This window comes from Rana temporaria, chromosome 9 (genome assembly GCF_905171775.1).
Source record: "Rana temporaria chromosome 9, aRanTem1.1, whole genome shotgun sequence".
Taxonomy (NCBI): domain Eukaryota; kingdom Metazoa; phylum Chordata; class Amphibia; order Anura; family Ranidae; genus Rana; species Rana temporaria.
The window spans coordinates 115,611,915-115,624,607 of NC_053497.1; the positions used below are offsets into that span (position 1 = coordinate 115,611,915).

General features: G+C 41.7%; 1 protein-coding gene across 1 annotated transcript in view; it reads left to right on the plus strand.

Annotated features, from left to right (window-relative positions):
- The window catches only part of CACNA1B (calcium voltage-gated channel subunit alpha1 B), a 417,311-nt gene that overhangs the window by 340,241 nt on the left and 64,377 nt on the right, over positions 1 to 12,693 (plus strand). Inside the window, exons 42-43 of the mRNA XM_040324212.1 lie at positions 2,825 to 2,932; positions 4,867 to 4,979. Coding sequence (XP_040180146.1) covers positions 2,825 to 2,932; positions 4,867 to 4,979 — 221 coding nt within the window. The remainder of the gene's footprint in view (positions 1 to 2,824; positions 2,933 to 4,866; positions 4,980 to 12,693) is intronic.

Here is a 12,693-nt window from a genome sequence, read left to right on the forward strand (position 1 = left end):
CCTATTCAATAAAATAAAAATAAAATGTCTTCATTAATGTAAGCCAATATGTATTCTGCTACATATTTTTAGTAAAAATCACAATAAACCTATATTGATTGGTGCAAATGTTATAGCTACAAACTATGGAATATATACTGGATTTATATATTTTTTTTACTAGTAATGATAGTGATCAGCGACTTATAGTGGGACTGCCATATTGCGGCATCCATTCTGACACTAACACTTTTGACACTTTCTGGGAATCAGTGACACTTAGGCCCTGTACACATCAGTCCATCCGATGAGAACGGTCTGAAGGACCGTTGTCATCGGTTAACTGATGAAGCTGACTGATGGTCTAATGCGCCTACACACCATCAGTTAATTAACCGATCGTGTCAGAACGCGGTGACGTAAAACACAACGACGTGCTGAAAAAAACAAAGTTCAATGCTTCCAAGCATGCGTCGACTTGATTCTGAGCATGCGCAGGTTTTTAACCGATGCTTTTGCATACTAACCATCGGTTTTGACCTATCGGTTAGGCGTCCATCGGTTACATTTTAAAGCAAGTTCTAAAATTTTTGACCGAAGGATAACTGACCGATGGGGCCCACACACGATCGGTTTGGACCGATGAAAAGGTCCTTCAGTCCGTTTTCATCGGTTTTGACCGACCGTGTGTACGCAGGCTAATACAGTGATCAGTGTTAAAAATATGCACTTGCACTGTACTAATGACACTGGCTGGGAAGGGATAAACAGCTAGGGTGATCAAAGGGTTAAATATGTGCCTGGTCAGTGTTTTGGTGTACTGTGTATGCTTTGCAGGGAAAGAAAACCTACCACTTCCTTGCTGACAGGACAGAGCTCTGCCTTGTTTACAAAGGCAGAGCTCTGTCCTGTGTCTCTTACTGATGATCGGGGGGGGGGGGGGGGCAGGAGTCATTTATTGGCCAGCACCCGCTGATTGGCATCTGCTGTGTTTAATTACAGCACAGCTGGCAGCGCTTGTGCCCGGAAGTGCCGGATTGCGTACCTTGCCATATATGTATGTTATACGGTCGGCAAGAGAATAAGCTATATATTTTTTTAATGTGACCTTTTTTTTCCCATGAAAGTGGAGTTACCCTTTAAATATTTTGGCTATAACTAGGAAATCTTGTGTCCCCATTTGGGAGACTTTCCCTCACGTTCTGTCCAGGTGAACAATATCAGACAGAAGTGAGAGAAAATCTCTAAATCTGAATGAGGTCTTTGGGCGCTCTGGCCTGTACAGTGTGAATCAGCTGGATCTGTGTATAGGCAACCTATGTCACGTTATGGGGTTGCAGCGGCTGTATAAACACTGCTGCATGTTTGACAGGTGCATGCTTGTGTGTATTTGTATAGCTACTGCATCCCCATGGATTAACAGGCAGTTCCAGCCATGCAAACAAACCACTCATTTACACTGTATGGGCCAAAGAACCCATACAAATAAGCCCTTAATTATGTGTTTTACAATTTTTGGCATTATTTAAAAAAAAAAAAAAATTAACAGCCCTTTTGGGGGTCTTTGGTGAAATATCAGGGGTCTAAACAGACCTCCCGATGTCTCACTTTTGAAACAAAGAAAGTGATTGAGTACACACTCCTCAATCTCCATCTTTGCTGTCTCAGCTGCACAGAATGAACAAACAAACAAGAAGAGCCCTGCACAGTCTTCCTGTTCATTCATAAACTACTTTACTATGTAGCTTTACTATGCTTTACTATGATTTACTATGCTTCTGTTATAAATGAACACTGAGTACCAATTACTCACTGTGTTCATTCAGAAAAGGAGTGAGCCAGTAATGGCATTCATCAGCCCCTTCTCCCTGCTCTCCATCCTGACACTGATTCCTCACAGCAGCTGGTGGGAAGTTGGCAACGCTGCGGGCAGTGGGGGCAGCATTTACTGGAGCCAATCCCCTGCTGCTGCTGTAGGGGGGAATCTATAGGAGATAGGTTCCAGTAAATGCCAACCCTCCTGTCCAGGTTCTCCTTCCTTCTGCTCGTCAGCTGCCCAGGCACCCCTGTTAAACTGTTGGGGCCCGGACCCTGTGTGGGGGGGACCAGGGGTACACCCTTACCAGCTGTCCTGGGGCTACACGTTCACCGATCCCTTGTTATGAGGATACCAGTCTGCATGTGTGGTGTTCTGAGCTGGTCAGCTTTTACAATATTTTAGTCACATAAAAAAATGTTTTAAATGGAATCCAACAAGTGCTGAACCTGTGTATTAAAAACTCACCATAGACCGTTACTTAGAAAATGCTAGAAAGGTTGAATGTCAAGTAAATGTGCAGGGATGCTGACATTTAGGCTTTTTTAAATAAGGGTGTGTTATGCAGTAAAGACCTTCTCCTGTTGAACAACAGATGTTGAATGCCCGGAAATGTAGCATTCACTGGGAAAATGTCCACTAGTTTTGCTTTACCAGTCGAGTGAATATTGCCCAAAGAATTTTGGGTGAATTGGCCATCATATTTTTTATGAATATACCCCTGATTACATGGAAAAAAGGTCTGTAAAGTTGGCACCAAATCAACAAATCTTTGGTTGAAATGTGAAGGTAAAAAGGGTAAACAGGTTTGAGCTGAAATGTTTAATTGTCGGAAATAAAGTGAAATGGAAATAAAGAAAAATGTATGTAATTTTTAAAGATTGACTGTGTCATATTTTTCCTAATTCTTTTTGTCTACAGACACTGTATGTAGGCCCTAGAAGTAGCACCTCTCTAGGTCGGAAAGTGCAGTCACCCCTACTGTATGTAAGAGCATCAGTTACAGAACAGACTAAATTCTCTTTACAGGTGGAATAAAGCAGCATGAATGCGACACAGATTTACGGAAAGAGATCTGCTCAGTGTGGCCCAACCTGTCTCAGAAAACATTAGATTTGCTTGTCCCCCCTCATAAACGTAAGAAGCTACTTTTATCTTTCACCCCAAACTTTTTATAAATTATCTGTTATTTTTAAAGTAGACTTAGCCTTGGCTCACACTATTGTGATGCGGGAACCAGCGCGATTCCAGTGCCGGTTCCCGCATTGCATCTCCCTTGCCGGCAGTTACCACAGCCCTCTGTGAACAGCTGCGGATGTCTATACAAAGTTAAAAGCACCCCCAGATCGGTTCTCAGATTGCAGTGCGAACTGTGAATTCGGACAGGAATTGGATTGCATGGGTGTGAACACTCATGCGATCCGATTCCAGTGTGGGGGGAAAAAAAAGGTCCCTGTACCTTTTTCATGTGAATCCAATGCGAGTTGAGCCATACAAATGTATGGCTGAATTTGCATTGCATATACATTGCATGTGATCGGCACAGCAATGCTGTGCGAATCACATGCAATGTTTTTGTTTGCAATAGTGTGAACCCAGGCTTAATGAACTTTTCTTTTTAACAGTCATAAGGTGGTAATAAGGTGGTAAAGATCAGAAAAATGCAAAATGTTCCTAAGCACTAGATGCCTTTAAGTGTGTCAAGTGTTTGAGTGTTAATAATGCATTCCGTTGGCCAGAATAAATTAATATTCTGGCCAATAGAATGTATCAAGGCTCAAATGCTAGACATGCCTAAATACGACTAAATGCAGCTTTTACCATGTTTTTTAAGCAGATTTTCCCTGCTAGGAGTTCTGGCATTCAGAGGGTCTAAAACAGACACACTGTGTGCATAAGGCCTTATGCCGCATACACACGATGGGAAATTCCGACAAGAAAACCAGCTCTCAAATTTTTCTTGGCGGAAATTCCGACAGAAAAATTCAGATGGAGCCTACACACGGTCGTAATTTCCAACCAAGAGCTCACATCTGACTTTACAAGTTGGAATTTCCAATCGTGTGTACGCGGCATTAGTGTTTTGTTGCTGTTGTGCACTCCTCAGACTGCTTTTGAACATTCTGACAGTCTCTGAATTTCTGTATCCCTCAATGAATGAGAAAGAAAATTGGATCTTTGTACCTACTGCAAGATCCATTTCCTGGAATTCTTTGAGGAACAGGTCCCACTATGATCATGATCTGGCAGTGCTTTTCCACCAAAACTGAGGCATGTTCTGAGTAGGAGGGGTTATACTGGGCTGGACACTGTTTTTTTTTTTTTTTGTCATTTTAAAGAAGCTTCCTCTTTCATTGATGTATTAAATGTATACATTTGTAGATTTACCACTAAAGCTTGGGTACACAAGCTACTACAATGACTCTAATAACTGTGTAACAGCTGTTGAGGAAAATATCAGCCACACAGGTAGAGCATTGTTTTCGGAGTCAGATGTCAGACAACTCTGATGCCGTGTACACACAATCGGAAATTCCGACAAAACCGTGGATTTTTTTCCGACAGAATTTTGTCTCAAACTTCTCTAAACACGGTCACACAAATGTTGTGTAGGATTTTTGTGCGTCAGAATTGCATACAGACTATCGGAATTTCCGACAAGAACTTTTGTAGCAAAATTTGAGAACCAGCTCTCAAATTTTTGTGGTCAGAAATTCTGACAGCAAATGTCTGATGGAGCCTACACACGGTTGGAATTTCCGATCATTGGTTTCACTTTGAAGTAGAAAGTGGCATAGGTGGTGCTTAGTTAATGTTGCGTACACCACAAACGCCAGTTTCCTGCACAATTATACCTTTTTAATACTCCTCATAGTTTCCAAAATGTTATAGGTAAGATTGATTGCAATAAGCTGATCACATTTACATATGTAAATAAAAAAGTGGCAAAGAATATAAATTCCTTTAAACAAAAAATTCAGAGAGCAATAAAGATATCATGTCGTATGCTAAAACCAGAAAACAGTGTGTGTGTGTGACATTAGATTTACTGTGATGTTTTATTGTCACAGCGGATGAAATGACTGTTGGGAAAGTTTATGCAGCTCTCATGATCTTTGACTTCTACAAGCAGAACAAAAACAACCGGGACCAATCTCATCAGCCACCTGGAGTCTTATCTCAGGTACAAACAAATGTAATGAAAATATATGTGATATAAAAACACACAGTCTAAGATATCTTACCACAATTCTTCCCTTTCAGAATAATTTCTACTTTTCTTTAGCCTTTTCTATGTCTTTCAGTTCCTAGCCCAAAGGATGATACTTGTTGTCCCCCTTTTGGGTACTGGCTATAGCCCGAACTTTGCATTTAAAGAGACCTTAGTCTCTCTTTTAGCTTCAATTTTTTTTCTCTTGATTATAATTCTCTTCTTGTTTCTTTTTATCTTCCCCCATTTCTTACCTCCTCCTCCCATGTGGCTCCATTTGGTTTGAATGTATTATACCTCTATTGTTGTCCTTGAAAAATCATTTAGAAGATCCTATCCACTCACTTTCATGGCTCTCAAACTTTTGACCTTAAATGAACAAGGCCTTCATTCTCCAATTAAGAGAATGGCCTTTAACTACTTTAATTCTCAAATTGACAAAGCATGCCTTCAAGAAACACATTTCTCTACCAACGCCACTCCCACCTACTTTCCTCCATCTTTCTCATTTGGTTTACACATCTTCAGCCTCTACTAAAAACAGAGGTGTCTTAATAGCTTTAAATATAATTTTTACCTGCAACAAACGTATTTCAGATCCCCAAGGCTGGTATCTTCTTTTGCAAGGTTCTCTCCAAGGTATCAACATAACCATTTTTAGATATTATGCTCCCAATATTCAAGGACTTGCCTTCCTTTCTCACATATTTAACATACTTAATTCTCATGCCAAAGGCACCATCTTTCCCTCTTGAGACTCCAACTTAACTATTCACCCTCTTCTTGACAAATCATCTACACCAACACACTCACGACACTGACTTCCAACACTTTCTTACGCTCTTTTCTCAATCAGGCTTCCTAGTCGCATGGAGAAAACTACATTCCATAGCTAAAGATTATACTTATTATTTCTCCTCCCACAATATTTATACCAGAATTGATTATATGTGTATACACCATACTTTCCTTCCAGAATTACATACAGCTTCCATCCCAACTGTTTCCTGGTCAGATCATGATCCAGTAATGATTTATTGTCGTTCTTTATTGAATAAACCTGAATCATCTTCCTGGATCTTGAACGATTCTTTATTCTATAACGATATTTCCAAGCCTGTAGACTTTACCTTACACATGAGCCGTGTGTGCGGAACTGTATCGAACGCTTTTGCAAAATCCAAGTATACCACATCCACCGCCACCCCTCTGTCCAAGGTTTTACTTACCTCTTCATAAAAATAAATCAGGTTTGTCTGACAACTTCTGTCTTTAATGAATCCATGCTGTCTGTTGCTTAAATCGTTTTTATTTCCCAGCATGAACTCGTCTATGTGGTCTTTAATTAAACGCCCCAGTATCTTCCCAACTATAGAAGTTAAACTAACAGGTCTATAGTTACTTGGTAAAGACTGTGGGCCAGATTCACAGAAAAAGTACGCCGGAGTATCTGCTGATACTCCGGCGTACTTTCAAATTTGCCGCGTCGTATCTTTAGTTTGAATGCTCAAACCAAGATACGACGGCTTCTGGCTTCGATCCTGACAGGCGTACGGCTTCGTACGCCTTCGGATCGTAGGTGTAATACTTTGGCGCCCGCTGGGTGGAGTTTGCGTCGTTTTCCGCGTCGGGTATGCTAATTAACTGTTTACGGCGATCCACGAAGGTACGCGCGTTCGTCGCATTCTCTTATGTCGTCGCTAGTCGGCTTTCTCGGCGTAAAGTTACGGCTGCTATTTCATGGCTTATATTTAGACCAGCCATGTTAAAGTATGGCCGTCGTTCCCGCGTCGAATTAAAAAAAAATTGCGTAAGTCGTCCGGGAATAGGATAGGACATAACGCACGTCGCCGTTCAAAAAATTACGTCGATGCGACGTCATTTCGCGCAAAGCACGGCGGGAAATTCGAAAACTGAATTTGCGCAGTACGTTCGGCGCGGGAACGCGCCTAATTTAAATGATACACGCCCCATTTGAATTAGGCGGGCTTGCGCCGGACGGATTTACGCTACGCCGCCGCGAATTTACAGGCAAGTGCTTTGTGAATCAAGCACTTGCCTGTAAAACTTGCGGCGGTGTAACGTAAATGGGATACGTTAGACCGCCGCAAATCTACCTGAATCTGGCCCATAGTTCCCTTTTTAAATATAGGCACCACGTTCGCCCTGCGCCAATCCAGTGGTACTATTCCCGTCATTAATGAGTCCCTAAAAATTAGATACAATGGCTTTGAAATTACAGGGCTCAATTCTTTTAGGATCCATGGGTGGAATTACTGCCATTACTCCAGTCAATTTCTGGGTAGTTAAAATCCCCAATTATTATCACCGTCCTAGCTCTTGCAGCCCTTTCCATCTGTGCAAGGAGCTGAGTCTCCACTTTCTAATCACTTTACTTTACTGAAAGGCTTTAGTAGTATCTCCAATCTACAAATCAATGAATCTAAACCTAAAGCTCTTAACATTATCTTATCTACCACTCATCTTTAAACTATTTAAAATAATTATCATTTTACCTGGCCCGATTCTTTATCATATCTTGGAGTCAAATTAACTTCCAACTTCAACTCCCTTTTTAAAGCCAATTATCTACCTTTGTTTAAATCCTTGGCCTCTCTTCTCACCTCATGGGAACCTCCTTCTCTGTCCTGGTTTGGTAAAATGCATGCCATTAAAATGACTTGTCTACCAAAATGACTATATTATTTTAGAGTTCTACCTGTCCCTATCCCAAGTAAACAACTACATTCACTATGATTAAAGATTTTACAATTCTGTTCGAACCACCACAAACCACCACGTCTTCCACTCTCTACCATTCTCATCTTAAAGGGGGCTTAGCTGTACCCTCCCTTAAACATTATCTAGCAGCACAGATATCACAACTTGCTTCTTTACATACTACTTATGAACGCCCCATTTGGACATACCTAGTACATATGGCCTGTTCCCCTCTCCCCATATACTGCCTATTATGTCCCAAAATTTTTGATCCTTACCTAAAACACCTTAAAAAATGGGACTCTGTTAAATACTCCAGCAATCTTATTTCCCCGCATCTACCATTATCTGGAATACATGATACCCCTTCCTTTCCCCCAGCTTATGGAAATCCTCTTGCATTTCATTCCGCTGGTGGCGTCTCAAAAAATGTTTTAATATGTATATGATTTTTACTGTTTTGATGGTATTAAATCCTTTACTTTTCTTCAAGAACACTGGAATCTACCAGAAAAGGAACATTCTGATTATACTCAAATTCATCATTACCTCTCTATGCTTATCATTAATTGCACTTCTACGTCAAAACAATTGACCCCTTTTGAAAATTGGTGCAGGTTAAACCCACACTCTAAAGGCCAAAGGGGCAGATCCACAGAGAGAGTACGCCTGCGTATCTACTGATATGCCGGCGTACTTTCAAATTTCCCGCGTCGTATCTTTAGTTTGAATCCTCAAACCAAGATACGACGGCATCTGGGTTAGATCCGACAGGCGTACGGCTTCGTACACCTTCGGATCTTAGATGCAATACTTCGGCGTCCGCTGGGTGGAGTTTGCGTCGTTTTCCGCGTCGAGTATGCAAACTAGCTATTTCCGACGATCAATGGAACGTACGTGCGGGCGTCGCATTCTTTTACGTCGTCTCTAGTCGGCTTTTTCCGGCGTATAGTTAAAGCTGGTGTTTTGCGGCGTATAGTTAGATTTGCCATGTTAAGTATGGCCGTCGTTCCCGCGTTTAATTCGATTTTTTTTTTTTTTTTGCGTAAGTCGTCCGTGAATCGGGATGGACGTAAGTCACGTCTATGTTAAAAAAAAATTACGTCCTTGCGACGTCATTTAGCGCAATGCACGGCGGGAAATTTAGGAATGGCGCATGCGCAGTTCATTCAGCGCGGGGACGCGCCTCATTTAAATGAAACACGCCCCCTAATCGACAATTTGAATTCCACGCCGTTACGCCGCTTGAGATACACTACGCCGCCGTAACTTACGGCGCAAATTCTTTGGGGATTCGAACCAGCAAAAAGTAAGTTACAGCGGCGTAGCGTATCTCACATACGCTGCGCCGATCAATGTGGATCTACCCCCTAGTGTCTGCTCTCTATGCATCCTTTACAAACTCCCTAGGTCCACATAAACTTGCTTACATAGAAAAATGGGAACATGATCTTGGATCCACCTTGGATATACAGGAATGGGAATCTGTATGGCTGGCTACCTTTAAATGTTCACTTAATATACTTCCTCAAGAAAATGCTTATAAATAAATGTCTTGTTGGTACATGAACCAAGGTCGCATGTCCTTTTAATGCTGACACTTCACCACAATGCTTTCGAGGCTTTGCTGACCATGACACATTATTACATATTTGGTGGACATTTCCTGTAGCTTCTCGTTTCTGGACCAAGATATATGATCTACTATGTTCAGTTCTTCATATCACTCTCACTAAAAACCCTTGGGCTGCTCTCCTACACAAACCTGTTCCACATCTAAATATCTGGAAATGAAAGCTGGTTGGGATTTGTTTTCTTGGTGGCACAACAAACATTAGCCAAAGCATGGAAACAGAACGTATTAATTGTTCTTATTCATAAAATTGTATGGTACATCTAATACTGTAAAAAGAAAAAAAAACAGTCTAAAATGTTAGGTAGCTTGCTTATGAGCAGTTAACTGAAGTCGCAACTAGAGGGCAGCAGAACACTGAGGGTTTTGCGTTGTGGTTGGATCATGTCCTGTATACGTGATATTCATTTAGTTTTCATACAACTAAACGTATGAAGACCAACATTTTTAGTATCCCTGTGGGCCAGTGTTTCTCAGCTGCCATTGTCCAATACACCTGACAGGTCATGTATTCAGCATTTTATTAAAGCAGAACCTTAGCCAAACAGCTAAAGCAATGATCAATTTCCACTACCAAAACACCACATTGGAGATTTACACATCCCTGCTGCAGTATGTAACCAAAGACTGACACTACTGTTTACAATCGGCAGCTTCCTCTGTCACTTCTCTCTCCTTCATTCACTGTTGAGGTTCTTCCTGTTCTCTAAACTAAATGTTCCAATCCAACCCTGGTGCTTAACCACATCAATAATGGGCACTTTCGCCCCCTTCCTTCCCAGACCAATTTTCAGCTTTCAGCGCTCTCGCATTTTCAATGACAATTGCGCGGTCATGCTACACTGTACCCAAATGAAATTTTTATCATTTTGTTCACACAAATAGAGCCTTCTTTTGGTGGTATTTATTCACGACTCTGTTTTTATTTTTTAGCGATATAAGAGAAAAAAGAGCGAAAATTTGGAAAAACAAAAACAAAATGTTGTCTTTCTATTTTAAAAAAATCCAATAAAATCTAATTTTGTCATAAATTTAAGCCAAAATGTATTCTACTACATGTTTTTGGTAAAAAAACAATGTGTTAAGTGTACAATAATTGGTTTGTGTGATCACGGACATATCTACGCAAATGATCATGTAAAAGATGTGCGCAGGTGATCACGGACATATGTGTGCAAATGATCATTGGAACATGTGATTTTACTGTTACATATGTGGGGGGCAGGTGTTTTTACTATGTGGGGACGTGTTTTGGGGACATGTTTGTTTACTTTCTGTGTTTTACTGTGACACTAGGCTGGTGATCAGTGAGTAAAAAGCTGAAAAAAACAGCTCATACTCACTGATCTCCAGCCAGGTGCAGCGATCCACCCTCCTCTCCTCACTGACGACTTCTGTGTGAGGAGAGCCGATCACCTAGCAACCGGCTCTTTGTTTACATCACATGAAGGCTGTGATTGGACACAGCCGTCATATGATCAGGAGAGCCAATCACGGAGCCCTCTTGCCGATCGCCGTGTCCGGTTGACACAAGTGTATCGGGATCGCGCCGCTGCGCGGGAACGCGCGCGCGATCCCCCTCCTTCTGAGGGACGTTCCTGAACATCCACTTTAGAAGGAGAGAGCGTCCACCCGGCCGTATATGTGCAGTGGCCGGGTGGGAAGTAGTTAAAATTATTATTATAATACAGGATTTACCGTATATAGCATCAACAGTTTATACAACGCTTTACAACACAAGGGCAGTACAATTACAATACAGTTCAGAGGGCCCTGCTCATTAGAGTTTATAATCTAAGCGTATGTTAGGATGACTACTCTATGCAATCCCACATAGCCTAGTTGCTTAACTTGTGACAGTTTGATTTATGATGCATGGAGGAGTATGTAAAATAAAAGTAGTGTTAAGGTTTTCACACTAATAGCTATTTAAAAATAACTTTTATTGATTTTTAAACAGGGTGTAAAGGGTGTTTTTTGAATTTACCCCAAGATTTCTTTTACATTTTAGACAGGAGCTGAAAGTCCTGCTTGTTTATGTCTAAGGAACATAGAAAAAGAAGATTTACTTACTCGATCCTCCCCTCCTCCACGCTGCTAGACCAGTCCCCATGGTATCTACTTCATGCTCCAGCAGGGTCTATAGCCCTGCATTGGACATGATAACGTTGAGACACAGTCCACTGCCAGAGAATGGTGGAGTGGAGGATCAGGTAAGTTTGAAACATTTTTTGATGCCATCTTATGCACGATTGCTAGTGTAGATGCACCAAAAGCACGTGCCTGTGTATTTGGTTGTTCTAAAAGCAGGCTGCTAACAAAGAAAAGAGAATATTGGCATGCATTAAAAAGGGGATTAACTCAAGAGATAAAGAGTTAATTCTCCCATTCTACAAGACTCTGGTCTGGCCTTATCTGGAGTATGCTGTCCAGTTCTGGACACCAGTCCTCAGGAAGGATGTACTGGAAATGGACAGAGTACATAGAGAAGGGCAACAAAACTAATAAAGGGACTGGAGGATATTAGTTATGAAGAAAGGTTACGAGCATTGAACTTATTCTCTCTGGAGAAGAGACGCTTGAGAGGGGATATGTTTTCAGTTTACAAATACCGTAATGGTGACCCCACAATAGCGATAAAACTTTTCTACAAAGGGAGTTTAATAAGACACGTGGCCACTCATTAAAATTAGAAGAAAAGAGGTTTAACCTTAAACTGCGTAGAGGGTTCTTTACTGTAAGGTCTTGTACACACGGGAAAACATGTCCGCTGAAAACGGTCCGCCGTACTGTTTTCAGCGGACATGCCCGCCCAGAGATTTCTGTATGATCGCTGTACACACCATCATACAGAAATGAGAGACAATCCGCGCGGACAGACAGCACGGTGACGTGTTCGCGCCGTCGCCGCGACGCTGAAAGGTCAATGCTTCCACGCATGCGTCAAAGTCATTCGACGCATGCGAGGGATGGCGGCCGCTCGGACATGTACGGTAAGTCTGTACAGACGACCGAACATGTCCGATGGACAAGATTCCAGCGGGCATGTTTCTAAGCAAGTTTAGAAACATTTGTCCACTCGAAAAGGGTCTGGCGGGCAAATGTACGCTGGAATCCTGTCCGATCGGCCGTACACACGACCGAACATGTCTGCTGAAACTGGTCCGCGGACGAGTTTCAGCAGACATGTTCGGTCGTGTGTACGGGGCCTAAGAGTGGCAAGGATGTGGAATTCCCTTCCACATGCAGTGGTTTCAGCAGGGATCATCGATAGTTTCTAGAAACTATTAGATAAGCACCTGAGCAACCACAACATACAGGAATATACAATGT